Raw genomic sequence first — 19,051 nt, 5'->3', positions numbered from 1 at the left:
AATATTAATATAGGTGATGGTTGGATTCAGCCTAATTATTCACAACTCTATGTGACATTTGATGTTATTCACACAGATGGAACAGAATTTTTCAGTATATGATGGTAAATCAAATATTTAACTAACTGATAATTATGTGTTAAAGTTATTTGATGTTATTACAATTAAAAAAGAAAACAATATTTTGTCTGGATTTGAACACCTGTTTATTTCTTCATCAACTCTTTTCAATTAACTTCTTCTCTATCAAATGAAATAATTATGGAACGACATATTTTTAACAATAGTAAAACTGAAAACCCAACAAAATGAAGTACTTTACCCATTAGAATTATTTGGTGTATTTTTAAGCATTTTAAAGAAGTAATAAAGGAAGGAGATTCAATAGTAGTTTTCACTTGGAGCCCCAGAAAAGATCAGAATATTTTATTCTTAGATGGCTTAGTAATAATGATAAAGAAGGTAAAATTGTTGTTAAAAGTATGGAAATTCATGTTCCTGTTGTTAAATACGAACAAAAATATTCACTTGAACCAGAACAAGAAAGACTGAAAAATCAAAAAATTCCAATTCCTTTTTTTGAACCACAAACAATTGAAATCGCTGGATTCACTGGAAAACCCAATTCTGAAGCAGATATTATTATTATACTTCCTTTGTTGATAGTATATAATTCCTTTGTTGATAATTTCATTCCACCCAAATGGACACAGGGTGAAGTGGGCTGGGCACTGCCACATTGTTGCTCTAGTTGTTGGAACACCAGGTGCAAATGTGACACTGTACAGTAACTTTTCAATGTCTACAGTGTTGATATTGAACTGGTTGTGCAATTGGCAGTTAATAATAAAGTCAACATATGCTTTTATCACGTGTTTGACCCTTTATGCTCAAGTTCCATTCCTAATCTATTACAAATGTAAATATTTCTATACGAATTTCTTTCATTCACAATGTCAGATTTGCCTCTGGTGGCCAAAACTGGTTGCACTCTAACACATTTGAATGTCTACCAAATTTCCCTGTCCTATGATAACTATAGTCAATAATGGACCTCTTTGAGTAGCTGCACTTCAATTATAAGCACCCGTTACATTGTCATATGCTGCTGTTAAAGTTAAAACCATATTAATGGACAGAAGAAAAGGATCGGCCCAAATTTTTTCCCACAAAATCAACAAATTATGTGCATACTTTTAACAAGAACCTCTGGGATTTTCTTTATAAAGAAAAAAGTTTATTGGGCATTGTGGAGCAACCTCAACAGTAAGAGTTGCAAGAAACGGAGCTGTAGATTGAAGCAGTGTTGCGAGATGGTGAGGTGAGCTGTGGCCTCCAGTTCCAACACGGCGCCGGCCGGTATTGACGTCAGAAGTGCGGGTTGTCCAGCCACTGCCAGCGGGGCTCGCCGCTCCTGTCCAGTTCGTACTCGCTGCAGTGCGGTGTCTCGCCCAGCCTGTGTGCACAGAGGTACATTAAAGACAGGACCAGTAATCTACTACTCACAAAATTACCTTAGGCACAGCTCGGCCCGAAACAAGAACAACGAATCGCATTTCCGACGCAATAGGATTCCTTCATTTCCGATTAGCCGTGGGAGGTCTGCCGTAATCATTTTTACCTTTGGTGTTCTGTGGGTGCCGTGGCAGACATTATGAAAGCAGAATGTTTAGATGTGAAACATTGTGGGAACATTTAGTCAGCAAACGATTCATGAAATAGGGCATTTTGTCACTGCAGTTATTTTTCTGAAAAATGGGAGGGAAATAAAAGTTCGTCCATACAGTCAATACGTGAGTGCTCGTGGTGCTGGCTTCCGCTTCTAGAACATTCACTTGTGTAAAAATTCAACGAAAACTTTTTTGAAATTTGTAGCAGACAGTGTATTGAACAGTTCTCTTGGCGAACAGTGTTGCCTGCTACAAGCAAATGCATATTTTTGTCCTTAAATCATCATTTAACTAAACCAAACTAAGCTCCATCTGAATAGGCCTCGGAAGGCCCAACGGTAGCGACCGGCCGCCGTGTCATCCTCAGCCCACAGTCGTCACTGAAGGTGGATATGGAGGGGCATGTGGTCAGCACACCGCTGTCCCACATGTATGTCTGTTTACGAGACCAGAGCCTCTACTTCTCAATAAAGTAGCTCCTTAGTTTGCCTCACAAGGGCTAACTGGACCCCGCTTGCCAACAGCGCTCGGCAGACGGGATGGTCACTCATGCAAGTCCTAGCCCAGCCCGACAGCGCTTAACTTCGGTGTTCTGACGGGAACCGGTGTTACCACTGCGACAAGGGTATTGGCTAAATCATCATTTAGGAGACGTAAGACTTGTTACGGTAATTAGGGTACAAATCACAGTCAGACCCGCACCCTCGATGTCCATTCCCTATTTTGCACAAAGTTCATTATCACTCGCCGGCCGGTGTGGCCTAGCGGTTCTAGGCGCTTCAGTCTGGAACCGCGCGACCGCTACGTTCGCAGGATCGAATCCTGCCTCGGGCATGGATGTGTGTGATGTCCTTAGGTTAGTTAGGTTTAAGTAGTTCTAAGTTCTGGGGGACTGATCCACACTCATGAAAATTGCGACAAATTCGGAATAAACAGCAGGGTATTGGCAGTAAGCTAGAATACAGATATTACTGCTCATCGTTTCACTTGCAGGAGTTTTATGTTACGTTTTTTAATCAGACTGCAATCACAAAATCGTTCTGAGAGAGAGAGAACGTTAAATAACATCGAATGTTATGGAACATACTTCTAGGCACCCAGAATCTGTTACAAAAACGAAAATGGAGGAAAAGTTTTAGCATGTAGCAGAATGCGAATTTACCGCCTCCCACATCACAAATACATATCTCTAACTACACCGTTCACATGCAACACTTGGCATTATTATTGTTCGTCTCGGGACCTCATAAAAGCCTTTTAATACTTAAGTGTCGTTAACTGATGTTTAATTGTAACAAATCATAGCAAGAGTGACATTTCTGATAAATCTTCAATGCGCCGTCACCTTGTAATGGTATACTGTCTTAACACGCAACTTATAATACAGAAACAATAAAACGCGATGAAATCCAATATGGAGTCTCCAAAGTGGCAAGCAAGGACCATCACGTGACCTGACACGAATGCTGTGGTATGCTATTGGTTGTTCCTGTTTCTGACCGAGCTGTAAGCACAAAATTTTGTGTCCATCTTATTTAGAGAGATCATAGAGCGGGAATATGTATGTAGTGAGTATAGCAGACAGCACGTGTAGACAACATCAAACTGAAATAGTCACGTGACTTTGGTATGATACACATCTTTCTTCCATTATGTTGTGTTTTTTTTTTTTTTTTTTTTTTTTTTCATCGGTGTATTACTCGAGCTAATGTACAGGGGGAAGTGGAGGGTACTTCGTGCAAAAACGCTGACGGAAAATACATCGCAACACCAAGAAGTAATTAATGAAGGGGAATGAGATTTCTGGAATTCATTTGTCTAGGTAACATAATTATATGATTAACATTGCAAGATCATATGTTAATGTAAGCGCGAGATAAGCCATTGAAAATATGAAATGCTGGAACATTAGTAACCGGTGTAATAGTCGGAATGTTAAATGCAAGGATGCAAAACGTGCATGCGATGTACTGTACAGGTGTCGGATGTGAGTTTATGGGATGGAGTTTCATGCCTGTTGCACTTGGTCAGCCAGTACAGGAACAGGTAACGCTGTTTGTGGATGGCGCTGGTGTTGTCGTCCAATGATGGCCCATATGTGCTCCATTGGAGACAGATCAGGTTATCGAACACTCTGCAGAGCATGTTGGGTTGCGACAGCGGTATGTGGCCAAGAGTTACCCTAATAGAAAACACCCGGTGGAATGCTGTTCACGAATGGCAGCACAACAGGTCGAATCACCAAACTGATGTACAGATTTGCAGAAAGGATGCGTGAGATAAGCACGAGAGTGCTCCAGCTGTCATACGAAATCGGGCCCAAGCGCATAACTCCAGGTGTAGGTCCAATGTGTTTAGCATGCAGACAGGTTGCAGCCCTTTAAGTGACCTCCTCCTAACAAAAACATGGGCATAACTGGCACTGAGTTAGAAACAGATGCCATCAGAAAACACAACAGATTTCCACTCTGACGACCAATCAGCTCTCGCTTGACATCACTGAGGTCACAAATGCCGGTGGTTTGGGATCAGCGGATTGCACGCCACAGGGCGTCTGGCTCAGAGCTGTCCTTGAAGCAAACGATCCAGGGCGTCTGGCTCAGAGCTGTCCTTGAAGCAAACGATCCGTTAACAGATCAACAGATCGTTATGTCATTGTGGCGCTACCTGCTGATCAAATTGTTGCTGCAGATGCAGTTCGATGCGCTAGAGCCATGCGTCAAAGTCGTACGATTGTCTTCCCTCTCGGCAGAGCCACGTGGTCGTCCGAAGCCTGGTCTTCATGCTGCCATACGTTCTCGTGACCACCGCTGCCAGTTGTCATGTACAGTAGCTACAATCCTGCCAAGTCTTTCTGCAATATCGCAAAACAAACATCGTGATAGTCGTAGCGCTGTTACACGACCTCTTTCAAAGTAAGTGAAGCGTTGGTAACGAATTCATTATCGCGTTAAAGTTGTTCTTAATTAACATCAACTCACCACGTCCATTTTCAAAGGTAATTACACTACTGGCCATTAAAATTGCTACACCACGAAGATGACGTGCTACAGACACGAAATTTAACCGACAAAAAGAAAATGCTGTGATATGCAAATGATTAGCTTTTCAGAGCATTCACACAAGGTTGGCGCCGGTGGCGACACCTACAACGTGCTGACATGAGGAAAGTTTCCAACCGATTTCTCATACACAAACAGCAGTTGACCGGCGTTGCCTGGTGAAACGTTTTGTGATGGCTCGGGTAAAGAGGAGAAATGCGTACCATCATGTTTCCGACTTTGAAAAGGTCGAATTGTATTCGCGATTGCAGTTTATCGTATCGTAACATTGTTGCTCGCGTTGTTCAAGATCCAATGGCTGCTAGCATAATATGGAATCGGTGGGTTCAGGAGGGTAATACAGAACGCCGTGCTGAATCCGAACGGCCTCGTATCACTAGCAGTCGAGATGACAGGTATCTTATCCGCTTGGCTGTAACGGATCGTGCAGCCACGTCTCGATCCCTGAGTCAACAGATGGGGACGTTTGCAAGACAACAACCATCTGCACAGTTAGACGACGTTTGCAGCAGCATGGACTATCAGCTCGGAGACGATGGCTGTGGTTACCCTTGATCCTGCATCACAGATAGGAGCGCCTGCGATGGTGTACTCAATGACGAACCTGGGTGCACGAATGGCAAAACGTCATTTTTTCGTATGAATCCAGGTTCTGTTTACAGCATAACGATGGTCGCATCCGTGTTTGGCGACATCGCGGTGAACGGACATTGGAAGCATGTATTCGTCATCGCCATACTGGCGTATTACCCAGCGTGATGGTATGGGGTGCCATTGGTTACACGTCTCGGTCACCTCTTGTTCGCATTGACGGCACTTTGAACAGTGGACGTTACATTTCAGATTTGTTACGACTCATGGCTCTACCCTTCATTCGATCCCTGCGAAACCCTACATTTCAGTAGGATAATGCACGACTGCATGTTGCAGGTCCTGTACGGGCCATTCTGCATACGGAAAATGTTCGACTGCTGCCCTGGCCAGCACATTCTCCAGATCTCTCACCAATTGGAAACGTCTGGTCAATGGTGTCCGAGCAACTGGCTCCTCACTAGACGCCAGTCACTACTTTTGATGAACTGTGGCATCGTGTTGAAGCTGCATGGGCAGCTGAACCTGTACACGCCATCCAAGCTCTGTTTGACTCAATGGCCAGGCGTATCAAGGCCGTTATTACGGTTAGAGGTGGTTGTTCAGGGTACTGATTTCTCAGGATCTATGCCCCCAAATTACGTGAAAATGTAATCACATGTCAGTTCCAGTACAATACATTTGTCGAATGAATATCCGTTTATCATCTGCATTTCTTCTTGGTGTAGCAATTTTAATGGCGCTCACGACAGTTACAGCGTGGATTTAAAGCAAGCCTGGTTTGCATCCTCATAGTGGCGGTATAGCGCCATTCTTAAGCGACTGGCGCGAATTTAGAATAGACTTCGTCTTTCAGATGTAGAAACAGCGCTATCAACTGTTGTTTATATCGCGTATCTCGTTCTTGGTGTTGAGATTTTTTTTCCGTCAGTGTGTTAGCGACTTCTGATGCAATCCAGTCGCGTAGCGAGCAAAGGAACGGATAACTACTCATACACCTTTGTAGATGTCCTAATTTCTCTCGTCTTATCTGTGCGAGACGTGGTAGAGGCAGGAGGATTGGTAAACACTGTTACGTAAATATTGTATCCTGAAATTTCTTAATCAGGACTGCACGAGAACTATGTCGCCTTACTTTCGAAGATTCCCTTTACAGCTCGCCGATCAACTCCTTTACACTTTCATATATGTAAGACTGACATACTGCGATAATGGCTACGAACTTCTGAATTTGTTCTGTATCTTCTTTCATAGCCATTACGTAGGCAGCGATCATTGTGTCCCGTTTTAGCTCACTCGCATACAGATGCTGCTCTCTTTGACATCATGTTACTGTTTTCAGGTTATCACCATTTTTCACAGCCTTCCAGTAACAGTACTTGTGGTACAATGGCCCTTAAGGTCACACATCGCTGGACTTACCGTGATGGTTCGGGAGGGCTTAATCAGAATGTTTAACTCAGAGTCTGCTTGTCTTTGGTTAAAAGGTACTGGGAGAAACATACTATCGACGGTGCTATGCGAATTGTTTGTAATTGTTTCCACAACGAAATTTTTAAGGTATCCGGATTTTACGGACCTTACATGAGCTTGACCCATAATGACAGGACAATACAGTATGAGATCCTCAGAAAATAATAATTACATTATATCAACAAAAGGTAATTGCAGTTAATCTCATGTACTGAAAACCAACAAAACAATCTCTAACAATATGGACAATGTCATGGATCAAACAAGTTAAAGCGAAATGCATTTTCGAGACGAACCAAGCAGGTGGTTAATGATATCGTAAAACTCCCATTTAGCATGAGAACGGCGAGCTTCAGCGCAAAAAGTGGTGAGGCTAGAACAAGACACTATTCCTTTTAACGTAAATAAAGCTGTGACGGAGGGTAAGAGGCTGCACGTCATTAACAGGGATAGGCTGCGACCCAGCAAGAAAATAAAAATGTATTCACCTCTAGCGAGACCGTGATTGGCTGAAGCCACACTTGGCGACGCAGATGCGACACAGTGGGAAGATCCCCATTATATAAAAGCATTTTGAGACCTAAAATCTATCTCTCTTGTCTCGCGGTGGACCGCAGAAGTATGTGGAAATAAGCAAAGGCTATAGGTGCTTTGCTTTCTGCAAAGTGGGGAGCATACACTTCATGTATCGTGGCGACAGATAGCAAAGCGGTAGTTACTTAATTCAGTCACGGCCAGAGTAGGGAATTAGCATTTCAGATCCAGCACAGAGACAACGCAATTGCAGATGCCGCTTGGTAAAGTACCATCACGTATTAGGCCACAATAAATGTTGAGTCTAGATTTCCTCACTTCAACTTGCGTACGCTTTGACCATTGAATATCAAAAGCTAGGACACTAACCCACCCTCACACTTTGTACATGAAAGTTTTTTTTTTTCGTTGGTTCAAAAAGTAAATTTGTTCTCCACCAACTCAGTGCACTGGCCAGCTACGACAACATAGATTTAAATGAGCTGACGAAGATTTTTAATAATCATTCTTTCCTGTGAAAAAAATTTTCATGTGTAGTGATACCGATTTTAATAATTGTCATTTCAATATTTCCAAGAATTAAATATTTTGTTATTGAGTGTCAAAAGTAATTGAACATGATTGTTGTTTATCATTTGACCCCTGAAAGCAACAGTTGATAAATTACATGTAGAATAAAATAGGGAATAGCTGTGTTTTCTTTCTAGAATAGACCCCAAACTTTCACTTTTATTAATTAATGCATTCTAGGTAGGTGACAGGAGGATTTCTAATGATTTTTGTTACGATCTGCACCTGATATTAACTGCCTCACAGGGCCAGGGTCATATTTATTTAGAATGTCGGTTTGACACCCTGGACTTGAGAAGACAGTTCAGATGATTTATCCATTTGTGCGGTAAGTGGTAAGCTAAGTTTGCACACATTAGTACACTCACTGTGCTGACACAAAGGTCGGACGTACGACAGACTCTTGTCTCGAAATATTGTCGAGAATATTGTCCTACATAAAGCACGCCAGTGGCAAGAAACAAACAAAATCTTCACCACGCGATACCGGTGGCAATGTTACCAATGCAGTGTCACTGAAGTGGGGTCACTAGGTGCGGTTTTCCGAAATTCCTTTACCAAAGAAGACGAAGGAATGTTTCAGAATTCGAATGAAGTGTAGCTGCCAACATGAGTAACTTAGAAGAAGACATCCTCTATGCTGCAAAGCAACTCAAATCAATAACGGCAAATCTTCTGGTACAGACAGTATATCAGTTAGGTTCGTTTCAGAGTACGTTGACAGAGTAGCCTCATACTTACTAATCATTTACAAACGCTCGCTCGACGAAAGATCCCTACTCAATGACCGGAAACTTGCACAGGTCACACTAATACATCAACAAAGGAAACAGGAATAATGCATTGAATTACAGAACAATACAGCTGACGTCGACTTGCTGTAAGATTTTAGAAAATATGCTGTGTTCGCGCATTACAAGTTACCTGGAAGAAATCGAACTATTGACACATAGCAGGGATTCAGAAGATACCGTTGTTGCGCTACACAGTTACTTTTTATTCTCATGAAATAAAGAGTGCTGTCGACATGGGCTCAAAGTGATCCCATTTCTTTGGTTTCCACGAGACTTTTGACACCATTCTTCACAAACGGCATATAATCAAACTGCGAGCCTACAGAGTGTCACCTCAGCCGTGGTACTGGAAGTGTAATTTCCTGTCAGAGAGGTCACAGTTTGTAATAACTGGCGAAAAGTCATCGAGCAAACCAGAAGTGCTATCTGTCGTTCCCTAAGGAAGAGCTAAAGGTCTTTTCCTATTTCTAACCTATTTCTAATCCACATAAATGATTTCGGAGACAATCTGAGAACCACCTTAGAGTGTTATCAATTTCTGCTGTTGTTTACCGCCTAATAAAGTCATCGTTGTTGTTGTCTTCAGTCCTGATACTGGTTTGATGCAGCTCTCCATGCTACTCTATCCTGTGCAAGCTTCTTCATCTCCCAGTTCTTACTGCAACCTACATCCTTCTGAATCTGCTTAGTGTATTCATCTCTTGGTCTCCCTTTACGATTTTTACCCTCCACGCTGCCCTCCAATGCTAAATTTGTGATCCCTTGATGCCTCAGAACATGTCCTACCAACCGGTCCCTTCTTCTTGTCAAGTTGTGCCACAAACTCCTCTTCTCCCCAGTTCTATTCAATTCTTCCACATTAGTTATGTGATCTACCCATCTAATCATCAGCATTCTTCTGTAGCACCACATTTCGAAAGCTTCTATTCTCTTCTTGTCTAAACTATTTATCGTCCATGTTTCACTTCCATACATGGCTACACTCCATACATATACTGTCAGAAACGACTTCCTGACACATAAACCTATACTCGATGTTAACAAATTTCTCTTCTTCAGAAACGCTTTCCTTGCCATTGCCAGTCTACATTTTATATCCTCTCTATTTCGACCATCATCAGTTATTTTGCTCCCCAAATAGCAAAACTCCTTTACTACTTTAAGTGTCTCATTTCCTAGTCTAATTCCCTCAGCATCACCCGACTTAATTCGACTACATTGATGTTCATCTTATATCCTCCTTTCAAGACACTGTCCATTCTGTTCAACTGTTCTTCCAAGTCCTTTGCTGTCTCTGACAGAATTACAATGTCATCGGCGAACCTCAAAGTTTTTATTTCTTCTCCATGGATTTTAATACCTACTCCGAATTTTTCTTTTGTTTCCTTTACTGCTTGCTCAATATACAGATTGAATAACATCGGGGAGAGGCTACAACCCTGTCTCACTCCCTTCCCAACCTCTGCTTCCCTTTCGTGCCCCTCGACTCATAACTGCCATCTGGTTTCTGTACAAATTGTAAATAGCCTTCCGCTCCATGTATTTTACCCCTGCCACCTTTAGAATTTGAAAGACAGTATTCCAGTCAACATTGTCAAAAGCTTACTCTAAGTCTACAAATGCTAGTAATGTAGGTTTGCCTTTCCTTAATCTAGCTTCTAAGATAAGTCGTAGGGTCAGTATTGCCTCACGTGTTCCAACATTTCTGCGGAATCCAAACTGATTTTCGCCGAGGTCGGCTTCTACCAGTTTTTCCATTCGCCTGTAAAGAATTCGCGTTAGTATTTTGCAGCTGTGACTTATTAAACTGATAGTTCGGTAATTTTCACATCTGTCAACACCTGCTTTCTTTGGGATTGGAATTATTATATTCTTCTTGAAGTCTGAGGGTATTTCGCCTGTCTCATACATCTTGCTCACCAGATGGTAGAGCTTTGTCATGACTGGCTCTCTCAAGGACGTCAGTAGTTCTAATGGAATGTTGTGTACTCCGGGGGCCTTGTTTCGACTCAGGTCTTTCAGTGCTCTGTCAAACTCTTCACGCAATATCGTATCTCCCATTTCGTCTTCATCTACCTCTTCTTCCATTTCCATTATATTGTCCTCAAGTACATCGCCCTTGTATAGACCCTCTATATACTCCTTCCATCTTTCTGCTTTCCCTTCTTTGATTAGAACTAGGTTTCCATCTGAGCTGTTGATATTCATACAAGTGGTTCTCTTTTCTCCAAAGGTCTCTTTAAATTTCCTGTAGGCAGTATCTATCTTACCCCTAGTGAGATAAGCCTCTACATCCCTACATTTGTCCTCTAGCCATCCCTGCTTAACCATTTTGCACTTCCTGTCGATCTCATTTTTGAGACGTTTGTATTCCTTTTTGCCTGCTTCATTTACTGCGTTTTTATATTTTCTCCTTTCATCAATTAAATTCAATATTTCTTCTGTTACCCAAGGATTTCTATTATCCCTCGTCTTTTTACCTACTTGATCCTCTGCTGCCTTCACTACTTCATCCCTCAGAGCTATCTATTCGTCTTCTACTGTATTTCTTTCCCCCATTCCTGTCAATTGTTCCATTATGCTCTCCCTGAAACTCTGTACAACCTCTGGTTCTTTCAGTTTATCCAGGTCCCATCTTCTTAAATTCCCACCTTTTTGCAGTTTCTTCAGTTTTAATCTACAGTTTATAACCAATAGATTGTGGTCAGAATCCACATCTGCCCCTGGAAATGTCTTACAATTTAAAATCTGGTTCCTAAATCTCTGTCTTACCATTATATAATCTATCTGATACCTTCTAGTATCTCCAGGATTCTTCCATGTATACAACCTTCTTTTATGATTCTTGAACCATACTTAAGTTATGCTCTGTGCAAAATTCAACAAGACGGCTTCCTCGTTCATTTCTCTCCGCCAATCCATATTCACCCACTATGTTTCCTTCTCACCCTTTTCTTACTCTCAAATTCCAGTCACCCATGACTATTAAATTTTCGTCTCCCTTCACTACCTGAATAATTTCTTTTATCTCATCATACATTTCATCAATTTCTTCATCATCTGCAGAGCTAGTTGGCATATAAACTTGTACTACTGTAGTAGGCATGGGCTTCGTGTCTATCTTGGCCACAATAATGCGTTCACTTTGCTGTTTGTAGTAGCTTACACGCACTCCTATTTTTTTATTCATTATTAAACCTACTCCTGCATTACCCCTATTTGATTTTGTATTTACAACCCTGTATTCACCTGACCAAAAGTCTTGTTCTTCCTGCCACCGAACTTCACTAATTCCCACTATATCTAACTTCAACCTATCTATTTCCCTTTTTAAATTTTCTAGCCTACCTGCCCGATTAAGGGATCTGACATTCCACGCTCCGATCCGTAGAACGCCAGTTCTCTTTCTCCTGATAACGACTTCCTCCTGAGTAGTCCCCGCCCGGAGATCCGAATGGGAGACTATTTTACCTCCGGAATATTTTACCCAAGAGTACCATACAATAAAGCTGCATGCCCTCGAGAAAAATTACGGCTGTAGTTTCGCCTTGCTTTCAGCCGTTCGCACTACCAGCACAGCAAGGCCGTTTTGGTTAGTGTTGCAAGGTCAGACCAGTCAATCATCCAGACTGTTGCCCCTGTAACTACTGAAAAGGCTGCTGCCCCTCTTCAGGAACCACACGTTTGTCTGGCCTGTCAACAGATACCCCTCCGTTGTGGTTGCACCTACGGAACGGCCATCTTTATCGCTGAGGCACGCAAGCCTCCTCACCAACGGCAGGGTCCTTGGCTCATTCGGGGTAGGAATAAAGCCATCACATGATCAAAACCAATTGGAATATGATTTAGAGAAGCTACCTGCGTCGTACGAAAAGTGGGAATGGGCCACAAACACTGCAAAGTGTAAGGTCATCCACATGAGTACGAAAAGAAATCCGTCAGATTTCGGTTACATGATAAATCACACAAGTCTAAGCGCTATTTCAACAACATATCTAAGGATTATAACTACGAACAACTTAATTTGGAACGGTCACATGGATAATGTTCAGGGAAAGGCGAACAAAAGACTGCATTCCACTGGCAGAACGCTTAGTAGATGTAACAAATCTGTCAAAGAGATTCCTCCTCTGCTAGAGAACTGCAAAGCGGTACGGTATTCTTATCGTATCAGATTGACGGAGGATATCGAAGAAGTTCAAAGAAGGGTAGCTCGGTTTGTGCTGTTGTGAAATAAGAGAGGGTGTCACGAAAATGATACTCGAGCTGGAGTAGCAATAATTAAAATAAATGCGTTATTCGTTAGGCCGAGATCTTTTCAAGAAGTCTCAGTATCCATCTTTTCTCTCCTCTTTGATAACTAACTAACTGACTCCGTTCGAATAGACCTTGGAAAGTCCAACGGCACCGACCGGCCGCTGTGTCATCCTCAGCCCACAGGCATACTGGAGGCGGACATGGAGGGGCATGTGGTCAGCATACCGCTCTCCCGGCCGTATATCAGTTTCCGACACCGGAGCCGCTACTTCTTAATCAAGTAGCTCCTCAGTTTGCCTCACAAGGGCTGAGTGCACCCCGCTTGCCAACAGCGCTCGGCAGGCCGGTTGGTCACCCATCCAAGTGCTAGCCCAGCCCGAAAGCTCTTAACTTCGGTGATCTGACGGGAACCGGTGGTACCACTGCGGCAAGGCCGTTGGCTCCCTCCTCTTACATGGGGAGAAATAATCAGCGTAATAAAATAAGAGAAATCGGGGCTAGCACAGTAAGACACAACTGATCGTTTTTCTCGCATGCTGTTCGAGAGTAGAACAGTAAAGAGACAGTGTGAAAATGGTCCGATGAACCCTCTGCCGCGCACTCAGTGCGAACTGCAGAGTACTCACGTAGATGTGGATGTCATGTAGATGCGATCATATCTCGACTGCAGGGAAAAATAACACTTTCCTGACTCATGGTCCTCGCTGAAACAGGTGCGTACTGTGCAGCGACATAGTAAAGCCGGAAGTCACGTTACCGACAAGCCGAGGCACAAGAGTATAGGGAACCGTTCACGGTGATGTTTCGAAACCTCTGTGATATCTGCAGTAGTCATGTAACTGTAGCGGCTCCGGCAAACATGAGGTTTTCTGTAAACGTCACATGGATGTGAACTGTTGTTGTAAAGTGTTACATCGCTTTCGTAAGTAATGTTTGTCGTTTCCGAAGTCTGCCATATCGGACATTCATCTTGAAGGACCTATCACGGTAGTGGATGACGGTACAGCAGCCGATAGACCAAAGGGACCTCGGTTGTATGGGTTTTGTTGAGGGGACCAATCAAAAGAGTAAGACAGCAAACACTATGTCTCGGAACGTGAGCATGTGAGGTAGTGGGCAGTTTAAGTCTACATCTAGATCTACATGACTACTCTGCAATTCACATTTAGGTGCTTGGCAGAGGGTTCGTCGAACCACAATCATACTATCTCTCTACCATTCCACTCCCGAACAGCGCGCGGGAAAAACGAACACCTAAACCTTTCTCTTCGAGCTCTGATTTCTCTTATTTTGTTTTGATGATCATTCCTACCTATGTAGGTTGGGCTCAACAAAATATTTTCACATTCGGAAGAGAAAGTTGGTGACTGAAATTTCGTAAATAGATCTCGCCGCGACGAAAAACGTCTTTGTTGTAATGACTTCCATCCCAATTCGCGTATCATATCTGCCACACACTCTCCCCTACTACGTGATAATACAAAACGAGCTGCCCTTTTTTGCACCCTTTCGATGTCCTCCGTCAATCCCACCTGGTAAGGATCCCACACCGCGCAGCAATATTCTAACAGAGGACGAACGAGTGTAGTGTAAGCTGTCTCTTTAGTGGACTTGTTGCATCTTCTAAGTGTCCTGCCAATGAAACGCAACCTTTGGCTCGCCTTCCCCACAATATTATCTATGTAGTCTTTCCAACTGAATTTGTTCGTAATTTTAACACCCAGGTACTTAGTTGAATTGACAGCCTTGAGAATTGTACTATTTATCGAGTAATCGAATTCCAATGGATTTCTTTTGGAACTCATGCGGATCACCTCACACTTATCGTTATTTAGCGTCAACTGCCACCTGCCACACCATACAGCAATATTTTCTAAGTCGCTTTGCAACTGATACTGGTCTTCGGATGACCTTACTAGACGGTAAATTACAGCATCATCTGCGAACAACCTAAGAGAACTGCTCAAATTGTCACCCAGGTCATTTATATAGATCAGGAACAGCAGAGGTCCCAGGACGCTTCCCTGGGGAACACCTGATATCACTTCAGTTTTACTCAATGATTTGCCGTCTACGAACTGCGACCTTCCTGACAGGAAATCACGAATCCAGTCGCACAACTGAGACGATACCCCATAGGCCCGCAGCTTGATTAGAAGTCGCTTGTGAGGAACGGTGTCAAAAGCTTTCCGGAAATCTAGAAATACGGAATCAACTTGAGATCCCCTGTCGATAGCGGCCATTACTTTGTGCGAATAAAGAGCTAGCTGCGTTGCACAAGAACGATGTTTTCTGAAACAGTCAAAGAGTTACGGTCATCTTTGGAATTGTACGTGGTGGTTTAATGTTAAGTCAAGGAGTCATTAGCAACACTTCACTCAGTTTGAAAGAGGTCGCGTAAGAGGGCTACGAGAAGCATGATGTTCCTCCTGCGATACTGCAGAAAGACTTGGCAGCAGTGTAGCCACTGTACTTGACTGCTGGCAGCGGTGGTCACGAGAATGTATGGTGGCATGAAGACCGGGCCCGAACGGCCACGTGGCACTACTGAGAGGGAAGACCATCGTATGACTTTGGCGTATGGCTCTGGCGCGTTGTACTGCATCTGCAGAAGCAAATTGAGCAGCAGGTGGCACCACAATGACGCAACGAATCGGTTACTTCAAGGACAGCTCCGAGCCAAACACCCTGCAGCGTGCATTTACTGTTCCCAAACCACCGCCATTTGCGACTTCAGTGGTGTCAAGCGATAGCCCATTGGAGGTTTGGGTAGAGATCTGTTGTGTTTTCTGATGACAGCTGGTTCTGTCTCAGACCTGTTGAGGGCCTGCAACCAACCTGCCTGTGTGCAAGAGTGCAGAGTCCGGAGGTATAATCGGTAAGGATAGGATAAACTGTGACTTGGCGATATGATTTCCGTGAATGCTACTTTTCGGTAAAGTCGGTAACTTCAGATTTGTCACTGTTTAAATTCACAGAGCTTGAATTCATAATTTATGTCCGACGACGCTCTACCATCGTTAAAAAGCGATTTCTGCGACTTATACGACTTACCAGCGTAGATATTACCCTGTGATTTGGCGCAAGTGCATTTGCAAACTGGTATTTCCGGCAAGGTCATCTGTGGGAAACTATACAACGGAAGTGATATGTTCTCGCCTGCAAAGCGTGCAAACAGATTTTTAATTGTGTGTCATTGAAGCTGTTACGCGATTCCAAAGGATTGGTAAAAAAATGTGAAACACACTGTGAGCGAATAATGAAAACTTCGTTCTGCCCTTGTTAAAACCGTCTGACAGCCACTAAATTTTCTGGCAAGTAGTTGATAAAGATTTAGTTATGTGTTTTTAGACTGGTGATATACAAATGAAAAGAGTGGGAAGTATAGATCTCCCAATTACAAGCTGACATCAGAAATACACTCTAAGGGGAAAAAAAAGAACGATACACCATGAACGAACTACCCGAGAGGGATGGAAATTGGTAGATGTGACTTACATCTCCAGACAAACAAATAATTAAAGTATCAGAAAAAAATCGATGGTTTATTCAACAGAAAAAGCTTCACAATCTGAGCAAGTCAATAACGGGTTGGTCGACCTCTGGACCTTATGAAAACAGTTATTCTACTTGGCATTGATTCACAGAGTTGTCTGATGTTCTGAAGGATATCGTGCCAAATTCCGTCCAACGAGCGCGTTAGATCGTCAAAATTCCAAGCAGGTTGGAGGGACCTGCCCATAATCCTCCAAAATATCCTTAAATGAGAAAGATCCGACGACCTTACTGGCCAAGCTAGCTAGGGTTTGACGAACTCGTAAACAAGCAGTAAAAGCTCTCGCCGTGTGCCTGCGGGCATTATTTTGCTGAAATGTCAGCCTAGGGTGGCTTATAATGAAGGAAAACAAAACGGGGTGTAGAATATCGTCGATGTACTGCTACGCTGTGGATGACAATCACTGGGATCCTGCTGATAATGAGATCCACCTCAGATCATCACTCATGTTTTCTGGGACACATGGTGGGCGACTGTCAGGTTAGTAATCTCACCTCTGTCCAGGACATCACCAGATACATCCTCGGCGTGGAATCTCATTGACTCGAGTATAACTGCCTTCATTGATGAGTCTCGCTTCCACGTGACCCCGACGACCAGCGAAGAAGTATCTGGAGACGTCCCAGAAGCGGTGTGACGTCAACCTGACTGTAGCCTACCATACAGCCCGGAAACCAGGAGTGATGGTGTACTGTCCCATTTCTCTTCATAGCTGGACCCTTTGGTTGTCGTTTGCGGCAGAACAAAGGGGTTTTATTGTCCTTCATGGAAAGCCATCCCGATTTACATTTCAGTAAGGTAATTCCTGCCTACACACGGCTATATTTTCTACTGTTTGGCTTCGTTCCTGCGAAAACCTACTTTGGCCAGCAAGATCGCCTGATCTCTCCCCAAGTGAGAACCTCTGAAACATTATGGGTAGGGCCGTCCAACCTTCTAGGGATTTTGACTATCTAACGGATAATTGGGTAGAATTTGCGACGATATCCTTCAGGAGGACATCCAACAACTGTCTCAAGCAATGGGCCGGCCGTTGTGGCCGAGCTGTTCTAGGCACTTCAGTCAGAAACAGCGCTGCTGCTACTGTCGCAGGTTCGAATCCTGCCTCGTGCATGGATGTGTGCGATGTCCTTAGGTTAGTTAGGTTTAAGTAGTTCTAAGTTGTAGGGGACTGATGACCTCAGATGTTAAGTCCCATAGTGCTCAGAGCCATTTGAACCATTTTGTCAAGCAATGCCAAGAAGAATATCTGCTAGCATAAGGGGCAGAGGTTTACCGCTTGGTTATTGACTTTCTAAATTTGTGGAGCTCTTTCTCTTGAATAAATCATGCAATTTTTCTCAAATTGTAATCATTTGTTTTTCTATGCATGTACATTACATACACCGATTTCCGTCCCATTTGGATAATAACATCGCGGTGCGTTGTTTTTCTTTTCTCGAGAATGTATTTTACATTCATTGTCATGCAGGTAGTTTGTACCACACACAAGAAATGATTGCAGTCAACTTGGAAGTACTAACATACACTAATAAGCCAAAACATTATGATCACTTGCTTAATAGCTTGTTTGTCCGTCTTTGGAATGAAATACGTCACTGATTATGCGTATCAGGGATCTGACAGTTTGTTGGTAGGTTTATGAAGATATGTGATACTAGCTGTCTACGTGCAGGTCATGTATTCCCGTAAATATTGGGCCGTTGATTTGCGTATGCGGTGATGGTGCTCCATAGCGACCCATAAATTTTCCATAGGATTTATAACAGGAGAATTTCATAGCCGAGACATCAACGTGAGTTCACTATAACGCTCCTGAAACGAATGCAGCACGGTTCTGGCAACGAAACGCAGAGAGTTATACTGCTGAAATCTGGCATCGTCGTCAGGAAATACATCAAGCGTGAAAGGCTGCAGATGTTTCGTAGCTTTCAGCGTGTCTTCGATTACTATCACAGGTCCCATGTAACCGCAGGAGACTGTCTCCCACAGCATAATACTGCTCCCTCCAGTCTGCGTCCGTGGTGTGCCGTACGTTTCGAGCCTCCTCTCACCAATCACCAGCGTTTGTGGAGACGACCATCGACCTAGTGTAGCAAAAACGTGATTCACCCGAAGAGCCGATATGTTTTCGCTGTTAGACGGTCGACTCCCGAGGGCCCCGTTGTCATTGGGTCAACATGTGAACACGTAGAGACGGTCTGCTGTAGAGCTCCATGTCCGACAAAGTACAGAACACTTGTGCGTGCACCAGCACTGTGCTCTTTCGGCAGAGACGTCACAGATGACCATCGCTCCTACTTTACAGAGCAGACAAACCTCCGAAACCCCCGTTCTGTGAAGAGTGGTGGACGTCCAGCAGATTAGCGCCTAATCGTAGTTTTTCTGTAGACGCTCGCGACAGTAGAAAGTGAACATTCGATCAAGTTCGCTATTTCTGTGATACACTTTTATAGGATCTGCATAATAATAATGTGCCCTTTGTCAAAATGGCTTATCTCAATGGATTTCCGCATGTGCTGCCTATATCTTCGCTAGAATGAT

General features: G+C 43.3%; 1 protein-coding gene and 1 pseudogene across 1 annotated transcript in view; both read right to left on the bottom strand.

Moving 5' to 3' along the window:
- Window positions 1-606: 606 nt before the first annotated feature.
- The window catches only part of LOC124545522, a 120,835-nt gene continuing 102,390 nt past the window's right edge, over window positions 607-19,051 (bottom strand). Inside the window, exon 7 of the mRNA XM_047124469.1 lies at window positions 607-1,456. Within this exon, the coding sequence (XP_046980425.1) occupies window positions 1,369-1,456 (88 nt within the window). The 3' untranslated portion in view covers window positions 607-1,368. The remainder of the gene's footprint in view (window positions 1,457-19,051) is intronic.
- LOC124546372 lies at window positions 13,275-13,392 on the bottom strand (annotated as a pseudogene).

The sequence above is a fragment of the Schistocerca americana genome, chromosome 8 (assembly GCF_021461395.2).
Source record: "Schistocerca americana isolate TAMUIC-IGC-003095 chromosome 8, iqSchAmer2.1, whole genome shotgun sequence".
Taxonomy (NCBI): Eukaryota; Metazoa; Arthropoda; class Insecta; order Orthoptera; family Acrididae; genus Schistocerca; species Schistocerca americana.
The sequence above is the reverse complement of the archived record's forward strand: the minus strand, read 5'-3'. Positions and strand labels throughout refer to the sequence as shown.